This window comes from Ovis canadensis, chromosome 3, assembly GCF_042477335.2.
Source record: "Ovis canadensis isolate MfBH-ARS-UI-01 breed Bighorn chromosome 3, ARS-UI_OviCan_v2, whole genome shotgun sequence".
Lineage (NCBI taxonomy): Eukaryota > Metazoa > Chordata > Mammalia > Artiodactyla > Bovidae > Ovis > Ovis canadensis.
In genome coordinates this window covers 139244819-139262196 of record NC_091247.1, presented here as the reverse complement: position 1 = coordinate 139262196, position 17378 = coordinate 139244819, and the positions used below count along the sequence as shown (strand labels likewise).

The 17378-nt window shown below is 52.2% G+C and overlaps 1 protein-coding gene and 1 pseudogene across 1 annotated transcript; one reads left to right on the top strand and one right to left on the bottom strand.

The window, feature by feature from the left end:
- Positions 1-2500: 2500 nt before the first annotated feature.
- Positions 2501-2870, top strand: LOC138438179 (cytochrome c oxidase subunit 7A2, mitochondrial pseudogene; annotated as a pseudogene).
- Positions 2871-2963: 93 nt separating this feature from the next.
- On the bottom strand, positions 2964-17093 carry KRT78 (keratin 78). Its single transcript, XM_069581944.1, has 10 exons — positions 17078-17093; positions 10552-10723; positions 10008-10298; positions 8912-8972; positions 8111-8206; positions 7136-7300; positions 6654-6779; positions 4160-4380; positions 3876-3910; positions 2964-3794 (listed from the first exon to the last, which is right to left on the bottom strand). The coding sequence occupies exons 1-10, from the start codon at positions 17091-17093 to the stop codon at positions 3472-3474; spliced, it is 1506 nt and encodes a 501-aa protein (XP_069438045.1). The 3' UTR covers positions 2964-3471.
- Positions 17094-17378: the final 285 nt, after the last annotated feature.

The following is a 17378-nucleotide window of genomic DNA, read 5'->3' as shown; positions in this document are numbered from 1 at the left end:
TGGCCCTCCATCCCAAGATCGAACCATCACTTCCTGCTGAGCTCAGTGTCCTGTCCCTGAGGCTGTAGCCCCTTCTTCAGCTCCCTTATCTCTTCCCCAGGGAGCATGGGAGGGGAGACAGGGGCAAGTGGGGAAAGGAGTGACGTCAGCCATGTGAGTAGGCACAGCAGGGTGGTGGGAGCAGACTTGGCCGCAAACACACCCTCCAGCCCTCCCCAGGGACTGACACCCTCCTGTGTTTACCTGGCACTCAGTGCCAAGGTGTGTGCCGGGGGTTGCTGACAGCCACGGAGGAAGCCCACAGTTACTATCAGAGACAGTCTCACCAGCCCCAGCCCAGACGGCGTGGGAGCCACTCCGCCTTCTCCAGTCTGGCTCTCCACTCATCTTTATACAGGACACCCCAATTCAGACCTTTCTTCCGTAGCTGAGGAGGCATGGCTCCCTCCCCGCCTCTGCTGCTTGAACCAAGGGCCTCCATCTTTAGAGACCCTCTCTTGTCCAGGGCCCCTCCCTGCACAGGACACAGGAGCAGAGGGGACAGAATGCTGCTGCTGATATAAAAGGGATGAGGTGAGACAACCGATGGCATCAACCTGGCACCCAACATGGGCTGAACGATAGGAAAGATGCAGCGGTGAAGAAAACAGTCACTGCCCTTGAGGAGCCCCATCCAGGGCAGGGTTTTCTCATCTAATAGGAACAATTATTATAGTCAGCATTTATTGAGCACTCACTACAGGGCAGATACCTTCGATACAAAAACACCTTCGAAACAAAAACATCCAGCCCCCGCACTGGAGGTTCTCCACAAGCATCCTTTCTGCTCCAGTTGACTCCCCGACCTCCCTGACCCCTGCAGGCCACTCCCTGGCTCTCTGGCTTCCAGAGGTGGGTGGGTTGGCCAAGGAGAGGGGACATTAGCATGAGGCCTGGGAGACATGGGAGGCACTTCCTCCCAGCCCCCTCCCTGCTCTAGGGGTGGCTGCCTTCCTCCATGCTTATAGCTTCTACCTATTCCTACATCTCTACCACCCAATCAGTCATCCACTCTTTTCCTCATCTCTTCAGCTCTACACGGAGTCACCATCCCCTCCTGATTTTCCTGGGACTATCCCACTTTAGCCCCTTCCCTGGTGGCTCAGATGGTAAGGAATCTGCCTGCAATGCAGGAGACCCCAGTTCAATCCCTGGGTTGAGGAGTTTCCCTGAAGAACGGAATGGCAACCCACTCCAGTATTCTTGCCTGGAGAATCTCCATGGACAGAGGAGACTGGAGGGCTAAGGCCCATGGTGTCGCAAAGAACCAGACATGACTGAGCAACTAACATGCTTGAACATCCTCCTTTAGCACTGAAAATCCCACACCCCAGAAAACCTCTGTGCCCTGGACAAATCAGAGTTTGGCCACCCTTGCCAGACGGGGAAGAGGGGGGTGATGGGAGTGGCAATCTTGGGAAGAAGGAAAAACAGGGATGAATGGAGCTGTCCTTGGTTGGGAACAGAGCCTACTGTAGGCAGTTAACTAGGGAGCAAGCTATGAGAGCTACTTAAACATCAGTGGGGATGGAGGAGATGGAGGGCATACCAGGGAGCATAGTGGAGGGTTGGAAGGAATCCCTGAATGATCTGATTGATGTGAGGTGTGAGATGCCCACAGGACCCACTCAAACAATGTAGATACTCCATAAATTGCCTTCTGAGGAGAGTGAGCTGGGTACCTGCGTAGCTTTTGTTTTGTGGGGTGGGGGTGAGGGAGGTGAGCTGTGCAAGCCTGGGGCAGAGCAGAATTGCTGAGAATTGCTGGAAGGAGTGGCAGAGAAGCTGCACATTGCCAAAAGGAACTTTTGTCTCTGCCTTGCAGCCTGTCCTCTAAATGCCCTTGGAACACATGTATAAGGCTATGTCTTAGCTTCGGTGCTGAATTAACCTGCCCAGGAGAAGCGGCAGGTTAAAGTTCTGAGGTGAGAGACGGAAGTGAGATAACAAGACCCAAGCTTACCACCCTGGGTGGAGCTAGAACCAGCACATCACTGGGAGGAGACTGGAAGAAGCAAGAGGACACAAAAGGACCTCAGCACAAATCCTGATCTCCCAACCCAGGTATGTGAATTAGCTGTAAAGGGCCAGTTACCAGGAAATGGCAACCCACTCCAGTATTCCTGCCTGGAAAATCCCATGGACAGAGGAGCCTGGTAGGCTACATACAGTCCATGGGGTTGCAAGAGTCAAACATGATTAAGCGACTAAACCACACTCTGTCCCTGGAAATCAAGGGCTCCAAGAAGGAAGGTCTGGCTCTCATGAATGAGAGCGTTATACTGGAGACAGAAGGGGTAAGAGAGACACATTAGGAGAGCACGGCAGGGCTGATCTTACTACCAGAGTAACCCTAGTCCTGACACTGAAAAAGACTTATGGAGGAGGTAGTTCCGGTTCCAGCGTGGGGCGTTCTCGTTGCTGGTGGTCAGTTGTCGCGGTTGGTGGGCAGTACCTGAGCCAAGATGCTGCAGAATCTTCTGGCTCTCCGTCAGATTGCTCAGAGGACCACAAGTACTGCTTCACGCAGGCAGTTTGGAAATAGGGTTCCAGAGAAACAAAAGCTGTTTCAGGAGGATAATGGAGTTCCAGTGCATCCGAAGGGTGGGATAGCTGATGCCGTCCTGTATAGAACCACCATGATTCTTGCAGTTGGTGGAACGGCACACGCCATGTATGAACTGGCTCTGGCTTCATTTCCCAAGAAGCAGGATTGACTTCAGTTTATCCTCCCAGCAATCAGTTGGTTCAATTGCATTCAGCTCTCTGTGGACCAGTAATCTGATACATAACTGAGTTCTTTGGGGATCAATACTAACTGACTTGTATTAGCTGCCACCAATAAAGCAGTCTTTACCATGAAAAAAAAATTTATGGGAAGGAAGGAGTGGGGAAGCAGGAGGGAGAAAGAAAGGAAGACCCACTGCAGGGATAACTGGGTGCTGCTTTATTTCACAGAAAATAAATGGACAGAAATACAGAAATGGTGGCCCAGAGGCAGGTGAAGAGGGCAAAGGTGTGGCCCTTGGTTCCAGCCCTCAGGTTCTGGTCAGTGGGCCTCGAGCCTCTCCCTTGGGATGGAGATGCAATCTGGCCAAGCCCAATCAGGAGTTTTCCCATCTCGGTCGAAGGCTGCAGAGAGAGGGGAGGACGAGGCTGGCTGGTGGGCTGAGGCTGGGCACTGTGCTCCTTGGTTGGGGCTGGCAGCAGACAAGTAAGATGCAAATTAGTATGCAGAGCAAGGCTAGACTGGACGAGCATTCAGAACAGCAAGCAGGCAGGACCCGCTGACTTCTGCAGAGTTCCCTGTGGCCGGCTCAGGCTGTGGGCAGTGGATGCAGAGTTGGCAGCGCAGGGATGGGAATGATGAGGATGAGAGAAGACCTAAGAGGGCTCAGGAAAGCAGGGGTGAGTAGGTGGCCTCTGGGTCACTCAGTATGTGACAGACGTTTTCAGACTTGACTCAACTGTCTTCTTTAGGATAGTGTGGCTGGTGGAGCTGGAGGAAGAGCCGGACACAGAGCTAGAGCCCACAACGGGGCCCTGCCCAGAGCCCAGGATGATGCTGGAGCCTCCCTTCACGACGCTGGAGCCTCCCTTCACGACGCTGGAGCCTCCCTTCACGACGCTGGAGCCTCCCTTCACGATGCTGGAGCAGCTAGACCCAAAGCTGCCTTTCACGCCTCCAAGTCCACAAGAGCCCACCAGGCCACCATCTGCTCCTCCAGACACAACGGTGCTGCCTCCTCCAACAGCTGCCAAGAAAGGGGCCAGGGTCACAGCAGAGTCCTCGATTCTCCATGGCAACCCCTCTCCCAAAGTCCCCTGATACTCACAGATAGTGACCTGGCTGGCGCATTCCCCAGACATCCTGGGGGAGAAAAGACAAGAGGAAGAAACACTAAGAAAGGCTGCAGAGAATGTGTCCCAGGATGCTTTCAGCCTCTTGGAGCAGCACCCTCTGAGCAGATAAAATCCCCCAATTTTAAATCGCTCCCAGCAGAACGGGTGGCCCTCAGCAGTTCAGAGTATGGAGAAATCTCTCAGCATCCTGTGTTGGCCTGGCATCCCCCACCCCCACCTCTCTCACACATCCCCAGGACCCTGACCAGCCCCTCACCTGCACTCTTCGCCCTCCAGCAGCCGGCGGTAGGTGGCAATCTCCACATCCAGGGACAGCTTTACACTCATCAGCTCCTGGTAGTCATGCAGCAGCCGCGCGATGTCCTGCTTGGCGGTTCTCAGGGCGGCCTCCAGCTCGGCCAGCTTGGTCTGAGCATCCTTGAGGGTCAGTTCCCCACGCTGCTCAGCATCAGCAATGGCGACCTGCAGGCTGGCATTCTAGCAAAGCGTGGAGATAAGGGAGAAAGTGACTATCAGCATGGCACAGGCCCCCAAAGTACCAACTATAACTTAAAAGCTGAGATGGACCATAATTTCATGAGCCCTAAATTATTCTTGGCCATGCCCAGCTCTTCTCGTTCTAAAAGGAAGGGTTCCCTCTTCTGCTTCTTTAAGTCCTAGAGCGGGTTAAATAGTGTCCTCAAAAATGTCATGTCCACCAAGAACTTCAGAGCATGACCTTATTTGGAAAGATACCGTCTTTGCAGATGTAATGAGTTAAGGATCTCAAGATGCTATCATATTGTATTTAGGATGAGCCCTAAATCCAGTGAAAAAGATGAGGGGATACAGACACTGAAATAGATGGAGGCAGAGATGAGAGTGAGGCAGCCACCAGGCAAGGAATTCCTGGAGCCACCAGCCACCAAGAAGGATTCCCCCAGCTCCTTCAGAGGGCACAGCTGCTGACACCTGAGTTCAGACTTCCAGCCTCTGGACCAGACAGAACAGTTTTCTGCTCTTTCAAACCATCAAGTTTGTGATACTTTGTCACAGCGGCCACAGGAAATGAATCCATCTCCTTTGCCACTTTCCCCAGTGACTTTCCGTATTTTTTCCCCTAGCCCTAACCCTCAGCACCATCCCTCGAATAGCTTCTCTCTCCCAGGGTACTTACAGCTCCTCCTGTCCTGGATGGGTTCATTATCCATGTGTTTTTTAGAACAGCCCCATTTCAAATACTTTGTCCCGATGTTGTCAGAGTCTATCAAATCATGGGCCTCAATTTGAAAAACACTTTCTCTGTGTTCACCTCTCCAATCCGATAGAAAACTCCTAGAGGAAAGACTGCATCCCTGTCTAATCAGCCATCTAGCCGATTTACCCTCACATTCGGGTCAGGAAGGAAGGCATTCCCTAAAGGCTCTCATTATTCATTTTCCACAAAGCACCCCGTGGATGGGGACACTGTCTCCATTCTCCTGATGAAGAAACTGAACCCTAGAAAGGAGGTGAGAGGTGGAGCTGGGACCCCAGCCCAGGACATCTGAGGTTCGGTCCACTGCTCTAACTGCAGTCCCTGTTCATCAGGGTTGTGCATGCAAAGGAGGAGTAAAAGGGGATGGGTCCCCAAGAGGGAGTCTCCCAGGAAAGACACCTCGCTGTACGGGAGGACTGTGGTTCCCAGACGTGAGCACATAGTGACTCTCCTAGGCGCTCGCCACTGGACTCAGACTCCACGCGCTTTGTCATTACCTGGGTGAGCTTTGTTGAGAAAGCAGGTTTCTGGGCTCCACGCTTAGAGACTCTGATTCCCTGTTGCCAGTGGGAAGCTCAGGAATCTGTATCTTATCAGACACCCCAGAGAATCCCCAAGCTTCCAAAGCAAAAAGTCCAAAACGATGGGCAAAAGAAAGTGGCAGCAAATTGAGTAATAGGACCTGGTCACCTTCACCTCAGGTCCTGCCTTGCACTTCAAAGGAGAGCAGGTCAGGACGTCTGGAGACTGAGGATGGCCTCTGAATGATCTGTACTCCAAGAACTTTCTCCAGGATCTGTGCCCTGCTCACACGTGCACGGGCCACACGTGACTTGGGAATCAGGCTGAAGTGCTTGAGGAAACCCTCTGACTCTGTGGTCTCAGCTCTCAACCCTCTGTTGATCCCAAAAGAGTGATTCTTTGCGCTTGGGGAAAGTGAGAGCAAAGACACTTGCAAACTTAAGAATCTGTAATCCTCACATCTGAAAGTGAGGTCTCCAAGAGGAGCAGGAAACCACCTCCCTGCCCTTGCCATCCTTCCATCTTCCTCTCCCCGCTCCTCCCATCCACAGCATCACCTGACCCTAGGGGGGCCTCGGCACCCCACAATCCTGCCGGAGTCCCCTGCTCCCTGAGATCCTGGTTCTGTCCCTCCCCAACAGGGGACCAGGAAATTCAGTGCACGGCCTTAGAGTCCTTGCTGGACTTGAGGAGTAAGTGCCAAAAGAAGAGATTAGAAAAGATGAATTAACCCTCTCCCCTAGGAGCCGAAAGCACCAAGCGCACGTGGGCATGGAATGCAGTGAGAAGGCTGGGCCAGGGCTGGCTGTGCAGAGCCCGTGCGGCTAGAATCCCCTGGAGGACAGCCGAACCCCTCTGATGTGGGGCTCAAAGTACTCTCAATCCCAAATTATACGAAGTTCCAATGAGTTATCAAAGTTTCACACCAACCCCGCAGTGACCTCTGAACAAAGGTGGTAAGACAGAGGGCTTGGGGGCTCGGGACCCTTACCTGATTCTTGACGGTCTCAATCTGACTCTGCAGCTTCTTAATTGTCTGCTGCAGCTGAGTGATCTGGACTTTGGTCTCCTTCATGCTGTTCCCATGAAGCTGGGCACATGCCTGAAGCTCCCGGTACTGGGGGTGGGGAACAGAGGTGACACCGTGAGCGGACAGCACCCCACCTTTGACCTTTAACCCTCACCCTTGACCATGGCCCCGGCTCTCTACCTTCTCACATCCTCATCCAGAATGCAGGTGAAACGCTGAGACCAGGACGTGGTGGGATGAGGTTGTGGAATTCCAGGCTCATCTCTCATGGTTTCCCTGCATTGCCTCCCTCCCGGAGAGGGGGAAACGTGGTACCCACCCAGCCCTTCCAGACAGGTCATCAGAACAGCCCCAGCCAGACTGAGGTGGACGACTGCCCCAGGCGGGGCAGGCAGGGAGACCCAGTCTTTTCTAACTCAGTGCTAGCCCCCCAGCCCCAGCACCTTGGTCTGGTACAGCAGCTCGGCTTCGGCTTTGCTGGTCCGGGTGATCTCCTCGTACCGGGCTCGGACTTCGGCGATGAGGTCTCTGAAGTCCAGGCAGCGGTTGTTGTCCATGGACAACACCACGGACATGTCAGTGGCCTGGGTCTGCAGCTGGCCCAGCTCCTGCGGGCAGGACTGACTCAGTGTCCCAAGTCTTCCCGGCTCCCCTTCCCCTTGGAACCCCGGGGAAAGTGGGCAGAGTGCCTGACTTCCTGCCTCCTTCAGAGGCAGCCCTCATTCATGCCGGCTGCACTGAGCATGCCCTGTCCTCTTATCTGCAAGTGAGGGCAGCCCGAGAACTCCTGGACGTCAAAGCAACACGTCCTCAGGGCCCCACGTCACCTGGCCCACGTCACTCCCTGACCTCCTATCACATCCCCTCCCTCTTCCTCCTTGCCTTTCCTCAAAGACCAGGAGGCTCCCGGCTCCCTCTGCCTGGAATCCCTCGCACCGCCCCCCACCATGTGGCTAACTTCCTCACCTCTGTCAGATCTTTGCTCCAATTTCATCTTCTAAATAAGGCCATCTGACCACTCTATTTGAAACTGCCACCTGCCCTACCCCTCCACGTTCCCAATCCTCCTCTCCCTGTTCTGGTTTTCCTTTTTCCATAGCATTTATCACTTTCTAACATGCTATGTAATTTACTTATTTACCAGGTCTGCTGCTTATTGTCTTTATTATCTCCCAGCCTCGTGATTTCTGTCTGGTCATTCATGTGCGTATTCTCAATACCTAGCAATTCACCTGGTACATTCTCAGTAATTGTTTGTCAAAGGACTGAATGGCCAGTGTCTAAGGCACCCTAACCAGGCTTCACCTCCTGGCCATTCTCACTATGCTGTGGCCACAGGGAGCCTGCCTGTGCTGTCCCCCTCCCTCATCCTGCCTGCCTTAGGCAAACCATCGCTTCTGCCCATGGAGAATCCTCACTTCTTCATAGAGATGCTTCAGGAAGCAGATGTACTCTTTCAGATCCTTCACCTTGCTTTCCATCTCCATCTTGCTCAGGAAAACCCCGTCTGCATCCTAGGGACAGAGAGACAAAAGCAATGTGCCCCCACTCCCTCTTTGGGGGTCCCACTCTGACCCAGGAGTTCTGTTCACACACTGCCCAGCACACACACCCCCATGGCCCTCTCCGGCTCCCATTCCTTCCTCTTTCAGCCCCGCCTTGCCCTGCTCTCTTTTGTCTGACATTGACCCACACCGCCTCCAGGAAGCCTTCCCTAATTCATCCCAACCAGTTGGGCTTCTTCCACTCCCTCCCCACCCTCTCCCACAGTGACTCCCAGAGCTCATCCCATAGTCCCTCAATCAGATCTTGTCCAAGGGTCCCTGTGTCTGTGTGTGTGTTCCATTTCTCCACAGGGTCCCAGTAGACATTTGACAGCATGTTGTGCGTGAGAATCCCCCCGATACACTCACACACACACACACACACACACACACACACACACACAGCTCTCGCAGCCCAGATTCTGTGCACAATGAATGGCTCAGGATTCAGGTAGAGGGACTTCCCTGGTGGTCCAGTGGCTAAGACTCCATGCTCCCAAAGCAGGGGGCTGGGGTTCAATCCCTGATGAGGGAACTAGATTCCATATGCCGCAACTAAGAGTTTGCCTGCCACAACTAAATATCCCACATGCCACAATTAAGACCCAGTGAAGCTTAATAAATGAATTAAAAAAAAAAAAAAAGAAATCAGGTAGAGCAGTTGAACCCACTCACCTTTTTGAGGACCACAAAGTCATTCTCCAGAGTGGCACGCCTGTAGGCCTCGCACTCATACCTGCCGAGTAAGCACAGAAAGACGCTGCCTAGGGTACTGGCATCAGAGCCCAGGACTCTCTCCAAGCACAGTCCCCAAGAGAAGGTCACCCTGTTTTGATGCTCCAAAGCAGGACCCACCAGCAGCCTGCACCTCTGTTCTTCCTTCAGGAAGTTTTGTCATGTCCTATGTCCCTCTTCACTCTCGGCCCAGGTCCACTATGACATCGGGTCACTTACCTCCATGTCTGGAAGGCGCTTTCAAACACTTCTCACTTACCACTCACAGTCATCACCTGAAGCAGGCATTTTGGATTTTATCAGAGAGATTATGCCCAGGTTACAGATAATTAGGTGGCCCATGCAGATCTAAAATCCAGGTCTCCTGTCCCCAGTCTTCCTAGGACCCTCCACCTGGGCCCTGGAGCCAACCTCCCAATGGCTCTGGAACACGAGAAAGGCATTATCCCAGTCTACAGATATGGAGACTGAAGCTGGGAAAGGTGAGATTCTTTGTTCAAGGCCACACAGCTATTCCTTGCTCACAGTCACCAAACATGAGCCTTCTGTGGCTTCAGGGCTCTCCCCGTTACCACCAGGTGACCTTGTGGGGAACCCAGGACTGCAGCCAGCCGTGAATCATGCCACAGGACCAGGGATGGTCCCACTAAGTGAATTCCCTTCTACCTCTGAGACCAGAGAATATCTGAGTCACTTTAGCCCACAGCCTGCTCAACGGGAATTTCTCAAGAAAAAAAACCCGCAGGAACATTCTTTAAATAAGCCCCTCCCCACCTTGACCAGAAACATGGCCCTCATAGTCAGGGCCTGCTAGAATCGAGGCTCTCCAGTCCTGGGTATCAGGGGCTGGGGGGCCTCTTACCTGCAGCAGATGGGGCCCCCTGAGAATCAGAGAGAGTGGGGATGCAGAGGGGCCAGAGGGGAGGGCCGTCCTGTGACTCCGGGAGCTCAGAGGAGGGACAACTTCCAGCAGACAGCCTGATTCAAGCCCTCCCAGCTGCCCCCAGGCCCCATGGGGATGCTGTGGTTCACATACTTAGCTTTGTACTCCTCCTCCTGGCCCTGGCAGGACTTCAGCTCAGCGTCCAGAGACCCTCGTTCCCTCTGCAGCTGCTCCAGCTGTGTCCTGAGCCGGACCAGATAGGCCTCGAAGAAAGACTCCAGGCCCTGGGGCCCGTCACTCAGTCCCTGCTGCTGCAGCAAGCACCACTTGGTCTCCAGGACCTTGTTCTGCTGCTCCAGGAACCGCACCTGCCGCACAAGCAGAGATCCCGAGGCTCCTGCCAGAATCCCTGCCTGGGCACAGCCTCCGGGACAACTCTCTAGCCTGAGCAACCCTCTGGCCGGCCTGGAGCCTTTGAGGCCTTTGATAAATATTTGCCCACACACTCAATGAATTATAGACATTTCTATAAAGGGAATTTCAAAACACCAATTAAACATAGCCTCAGCATAACCAGAGAGACTCCAGTTAGACCACAAGAGGGACTTCCTTGCTGTAGAAGTGATTAGAAAAGGAGTAGGAGGCTTGACTGCCCCATTCCCAAGCCCATCGAAAACAGTTCCAAGGAGGCAGGCACAGAGACAGGGGCTTAGCTGAGTGGACCCTCACCTTGTCAATGAAAGAAGCAAACTGGTTGTTGAGGACTCTGATCTGTTGGGTCTCCTGAGTCCGAACCACCTGGAACTGGGGGTCGATCTCAATCTTCGGTGGGGTCAGAAGACTCTGGTTGATGGTCACTTGCCGGATGCCTCCCGGAGGGCACAGGGAAAGCCCAGGCCCACCACTCCCCTCCCCAAGCCGCACCTCTAGCCTTCCCCACGAACCCCAGGTCCTTCCACGAGAGCTTCCTCGGCAACCCCCAAAGGAACTGAGGCTCCTGCTGCTGAAGCCAGCCCTGCCTCGGCCCACCGATTGGGCAGAACAGGCTGAGCGAGCGCTGAAGCCCCTCCGGGCCCGGCAGGGAGAGAGAGACATGGCAGTGACTGAAGGTCTCAGGGCTGCAAAGGATCGTCAAGAGCAAGTTCCTGCCCTGAGGCCCGGCACGAGACTTTTATCCCCTCCCGTGCCTGGGCTGGGCCTTGGAGAGCAAGATGCTCTTGGCCTGACTGTGTCTGTCACTGGCTCCAGCTGACCTCTTCTGACACGCCTGGGAATAGATGCCCGGCACGTGCAGAGCCCAAGGAAGAGACCCAGAGCCTGCCCTCTGAGCTCCCAGGCTACAGGAAGTGTGGGCACATTCTGAAGACCAGGAAGCAGCCAGAGACTGGGACTTCAGTGCTGGGGGATGGGGAGAGAAGGCCCTGAGCAAAGTCACTGAGAGTCATTCAGGGAAGGCTTCCTGGAGGAGGAGATGGGTAAGAAGGGAGGCACATTCAAGGGGAGAAGATGGAGGGGTTTCAAGTGGAGCACCTGAGTGCCCTGCAGATGCTGGACAGGAGAGCACAACTTCTCAAAGGAGGATCCACATCCAAGAGTAGGAGAAGGAAGGCACTTTGCAGCCCAGGAGAAGCCGGGAGGTTAATAGAGGTGTTACTGTCATCGTTGGCTCAAAGACACTGCAAGATTTGGAAATAAAACTGAAAAACAGGGTATCCAAGTCCCTCCTCTTGCCCAACCCAGCAATCATCGACAAGGCACCACCCCACTCAAACCAGGCCTCTCCACCTGGGATGGAGGCAGATAAAGCATTCCTAAGCCCAGCCTGTGTCCCTTCCACAAACACACAGCACCAGCGCCATCAATCTGGGTCTCATACTGTTCGTCGAGTTACTCATCAGAGCTCCCAGGCTATAAAATAAAATGTGCATTTAGAAACACCCTTCCCCTGGGGACTGGGAACAAACATAGCAGCTTTGGGGCAGCCGCTGGATAGATTCAATCTCTGCCCTGAGAGTTTGCTAACTGGAGGAGCCCCAGGGTTCATCACTCAGCGATTCTCCCACCTGGTGGAGGACCCAGGCAGCATTCAGCTGCCTCCCCTGTTGCCCTCCCACTGTGGGCAGAGAGGGCTGGCAGCTCTGATTTTCAGAAATTTCCAAAATGTCTACTTTCCATGATGGGAGGGCTATTTCTCCCTCTTCCTCTCCCCATTTCTTAGAGCCTGATGCACCCTGAAGCCGGGGTACTGGGGTCTTTGGTAATGCAACTCAAAGCCAGTACAGAGACTCACAGAATAACGAACACGCAAGAGATGTGCTATGAGGAAGTCAGTCCTAGCAATGCAAACAATCCCGTAGACACTCCACCCCTGGACCCAGACAACGGTGAGCGTGTCTCCCCTCCCTCTAGAGGATTAAAAGTCCCTTCCTCCTTCCCCTATAGCCCCATCCAGCAGACAACCCGGAAGGAAATGAATGACAGATGACCTCAAGGGGAGGAAGAGGCCAGGCCTCCTCTGGGGAAAACAAAGGAGATCGAGGAACTGAGGACTCAGGTAAGAAAGAGAAGGAAGGAAAACGATCCAAGAAGCGATTTAGGCACACAGAGAAGAGAGGAGGCAGTGCGGCTGGACTTGGAGTCTAGACAGGGAATCTGGGGAAGGGACTGAATCCCACTGAGGACCTACCTCCAAACCCTGCCCCCTGGGACCACTCCACAGAGGCACATTCCTCCCACAAACGTTCTGGAGAAAGATCTCTGCAGGCTGGGTTCAACCACTCCCCCCCACCAGTACTGAGGGTGACAGGCAGAGGTCACACTTGAAACTTCCCCATATTTGTAATGTTTCAGAGTATTAGAAGGGCTTCCCCAGCACTACAGAACCCACCTGCAATGCAGGAACCGCAGGAGACACGGGTTTGATCTTTCATTGGGAAGATCCCCTGGAAGAGGGCATGGCAACTGACTCCTGTATACTTGCCTGGAAAATCCATGCACCAAGGGGCCTGGCCTGGTACAGTCCAGGGGGTCACAGAGAGTCAGACACGACTGAAGCGACTGAGCACGTGACAGGGCATTAAAGCCAGGGAGCTTCAGGGTCCTCTGGTCCAAAGCCCTTGTTTTTCACTTGAGGACTCTGAGACCCCATAGGGTTTAGGATAGGCGCAGAGACTGTGCAACCTTGAGTAATCGAAGAGATTGCACCAGATGACCTCTAAGCCTACTTTGACCCATCACTCTGGTTTGAGCAACTTGCTCAAGGCCACCCACACAGCTGATTGGGTTGGAGCCTGAGACCCCACCCAGCTCAGACCACTGACCCAGGAACAGCCCATAAATAGACCTTTGATCATGACTCCACCATGTCTGCCTTGTCCACCCCTCCATCAAGCTCAGGGTCTGGCTTACACTAGGCATTCAAAGCACTTGTCTAAGAGATGAATTCTTACCCATGACAGTTATACCTAGGGACCTTCTTGAATCCCCTTAAATTCTCAAACACTAGTGTAACATGTTTTCCTCCATTTAAAAAAAAATCATGCCATGATGGAGAGAATGACAAAGTGATTTGGAGATTTGAATACTAGGCCCCTCAGAGGCTAAGTGGTACACAGGTGCTAAGTCACTTCACTAATATCCTTCTCTTTCCGACCCCATGGACTGCAGCCTGCCAGACTCCTCTGTCCATGGGGATTCTGCAGGCAAGTATCCTGGAGTGGGTTGCCACGCCCTCCTCCAGGGCATCTTCCCAATGCAGGGACTGAACCTGCGAGTCTTATGCCTAACCTGCATTGGCAGGTGGGTTCTTTACCACTAGCACCACCTGGGAAGCCTAAGTGTTACACACAAAGGTACACAAAGGGGTCCCACTTACGGGGCAGCAAAGTGCAAATGGCTCAAATCGTGGACTTAACGTTAAACCCAGCATGTGACAGTTCCAGTGGGTTTTACCCATTGGGTTAAATCTCCTGCTCCAAGTCAACCAGCCTCAACCACACCTCAAGCCCCACAATCCCTGCCTACCCCAGTCCTGCCTTCGAGGATACCCAGACAGAGCAGCTCCTTGTATTAACCACTCCCCAGCGGCCCCTTTTCTTACTGCTCCACCCTGAGTTCACCTCTGGCTGCAGCTAAGACTCCTCAACCTCTTTCCCTCTAATTTCACTCAAGCCTGCTCTGCTTGTGCAGTGGATGCTTTTACCCAATAGCCAGTTATTCACAATGAGCTTATTTTTTTAACCTTGGCTGCACTGGATCCTTGTTGCAGCACAAGGGCTTCTCATTGCAGTGCTTGGGCTTCCCTAGCTGTGGCCTGCAGACATAGCTGCCCTGAGACATGTGGGATCTTTGTTCCCTGACTGCGAATTGAACCCGCAACCCCTGCATTGGAAGGCGGATTCTTAACCACTGGACCACCAAGGAAGTCCCTACACTTACTTATTGGGATTCCTAACCACTGGACCACATTTACTTATTGACTTGAAAAATTATGATGAAGCACCTCCTATGTGCCAGGACCTATGCTGAGAGTTAGGAATTTAGCCGAGAACAAGGCCCAACTCCCACACTAAGAAAACTTAGAGTCCAGTAGAGAAAGAGACATTGAACGGCAATTAAACATGTATTTAATTGCAATTATAATAAGGAGAGAAAAGTACAGGGCATGAAAGAGTTCTAACCTAGTTTATCCCGTATTTTTTTTCTCGAACATGTCAGGAACACTCCTGCCTCAGAGCCTTTGCCCTTGCTATTCCCTCTTTCTAGAATGCTCCTTCACAGAACCCCGTATAGCTACAAGTCACCATCTCTGGCTGCCCCAAACCAAAACTGAAACGCCGAGTTGCACTGACACTTCTTACCCCCTTCCCAGCTCTATCTCCTTCCGCTCAACACTTGGCACTTTCTAACACGCCATATATTTCACTTATTCATTCTGTTTGTCCGTCTTCCTGCTCTAGAAGATCATTCTACGAATGCGAGGATTTGGTCTCTTTGCTGACTTCTATATCCTCTGTGCTTAGAACTCTGCTTAATACAGTAGGTGCTCAGTAAACACTTGTTAAATAAATGACTCCCCATTCAATTTCATCTTGTTGATCGCCTTCATCTTTCAACCTCTGGATATTCTTGTAACTCTCGATTCTGTTCTCCAAAGCACCTCACTCCCTGACAAGGTTGGGAGCAAGCAAACGTAGTCATGTGTGTGCATGTGTGTGCGTGTGCGTGCGTGTGTGTGCATGTGCACAAGTGTGGGGTGTGTGTGTGTGTGTGTTACTGAGCTCCTGCTGTGGGCTGAGCACTGAGCCTAATGATACAGGAGACATAAGATGGGTAAGGCCCCGTTCCCATCTGAAAAGAATATACTGTTATACAGTGCCATGGAGAACGCACATACGAATGCAGAATGGGGAGGAAAATCGGAGAGAGACTGGCCTGGGGTGCAAGTAGACGTGTTGTCATGGTCGCGAGGGATTCTCCTTTTGAAGGAGAACAAGGGCAGAGCATGCGGCATGCCACTGGAAGCCCTTCCGCTGCCGTTTTGCAGTCTCTCAGTGTACGTCTTTGGGGAAAGCACAGGGCATGAAAGAGGCCTAACTCAGCTTATCCCCTAACTTTTTCACAAACATGCCAGGAACACTCTTGCCTCAGAGCCTTTGCACTTGCTGTTCCCTCCTTCTAGCATGCTCCTTCACAGATCCCCATATAGCTACAAGTCAGCTGTGGCTCTATGCTCAGCTGTTCAGGAATCTACCCAGCCATTTACATATAGCAACCATGTGATCCTAACAACCCAACCCTACGAAGTAGGTATTAGGATTATCACCACCTTACAAAGGGAGGCACAGAGAGAAAAAATAATTTTCCCAAGGCCACGCAGCTAGTAGGAATGGAGCCAAGATTTGAACAAAGGGAGATAGACTAGAGGGCTTCCCCAGCGGCTCAGCAGTAAAGAATCTGCCTGTAATATACAGGAGATGTAGGAGACTCCAACTCGACCCCTGGGTCGGGAAGATCCCTTGGAGGAAGCAATGGCAACCCATTCCCGTATTCTTGCCTGGACAATCCCATGGACAGAGGAACCTGGTAGGCTACAGTCCATAGAGTTGCAGAGTCAGATATGACCAAAGCGACTGAGCATGCACATACATAGACGGACTCCAGAGTCTTTGCCCTTAACAACCTCACTGCGCTCCTCTAGGAGACCTAGAAACGTCCATGTTGAAGGACACCTCAACCAACTAAAGTCCAGACAGGTAGAATGACTTGCCCAAGATCACACAGCAGATCCAAAAGTGAAACTCATTCCTCCACATTCATCCCTGATCAACACTAATTAAACACTAGCTGGTGCCAGACACTATGCCAGCCCAAGTTAAACAAAATTTAATGAAAGTTCTTGCCTTCAAGGTGTTTGCAGTCTGGAAGGGGAGTAGGGAAGACATGGGGAATATATTTTGAAGACCAGTAAAAGTCCCTTGCATTGCAAGGAGATCCAACCCATCCATCCTAAAGGAGATCAGTCCTGGGTGTTCACTGGAAGGACTGATTTTGAAGCTGAAACTCCAATACTTTGGCCACATGATGCGAAGAGCTGACTCATTTGAAAAGACCCTGATGCTGGAAAGATTGAAGGCAGGAGGAGAAGGGGACAACAGAGGATGAGATGGTTGGGTGGCATCACCGACTCAATGGACATGAGTTTGGGTAAATTCCAGGAGTTGGTGATGGACAGGGAGGCCTGGCATGCTGCAGTCCGTGGGGTTACAAAGAGTCGGACATGACGGAGTGACTGAACTGAACTAAACTGAAAATGCAATAAGTGCTGTAGATACCACTATAGATGCAGGTACAATTCTGGTGGTTCTGGCATCCTCTTGAAAAAGCAGGTGTGCTTATTTTGGGCACATCCCCAAAGAACAGAAGTCATCGCCTAGGGTCAAGGTGAGGCACGGCTACCCACACCCATTTAGGTCTTCCTGGCTTTCAAAATTCAACAAAGGAGTTGGTTCCTGTCCCATCCTGTTTGAGGGGAGCTGGACCAGAAAGGCTCAAATGTCTTGTGCCTGCCTTTAATCAGTCCCCCTTTCTCGACAACAGACAGCCCATGACTTCCTCAGTCTAGGCACCATGGACCCCTCCCTCAGCTCAGCCTTTGCAACTGAGAAATACATCCCAAATTCTAACCCAGAATCTCTCAAGTCGCCCAAATATCAGGCACTCACATTCAGCCTCCAACATCATGCCATTGTGTAATGCCAGACATACTGGTATGTCCTTAATAAATTCTTAAAATGGAATTTAAATGGATTCACCTCTTTCTTATCCTGACCCTAAACCATAATATCCATAAATGTAGCTTTTGTGTGCTAGTTCTAATCTTTTTCTAATTCATATTCACATGAGGACTAACTATTAAAATGTAAAACATTCTTCTGTGTGCTTTGGTTTACACAGAACACAGGTCAACCTCAACCCTATTCGAAGTTTCCTAAAGCCAGCGAGGGAGGGAGGAGCAGCACCCGT

Excerpts from the sequence above, each read along its gene's own strand:
- KRT78 (XM_069581944.1), bottom strand. Across the intron at positions 7,301-8,110 it reads TGAAGCATCTCTATGAAGAA|GAGCTGGGCCAGCTGCAGAC; the intron begins GTGAGGATTCTC and ends TCCTGCCCGCAG. Across the intron at positions 6,780-7,135 it reads AGCTGCTGTACCAGACCAAG|TACCGGGAGCTTCAGGCATG; the intron begins GTGCTGGGGCTG and ends CCCCACCCCCAG.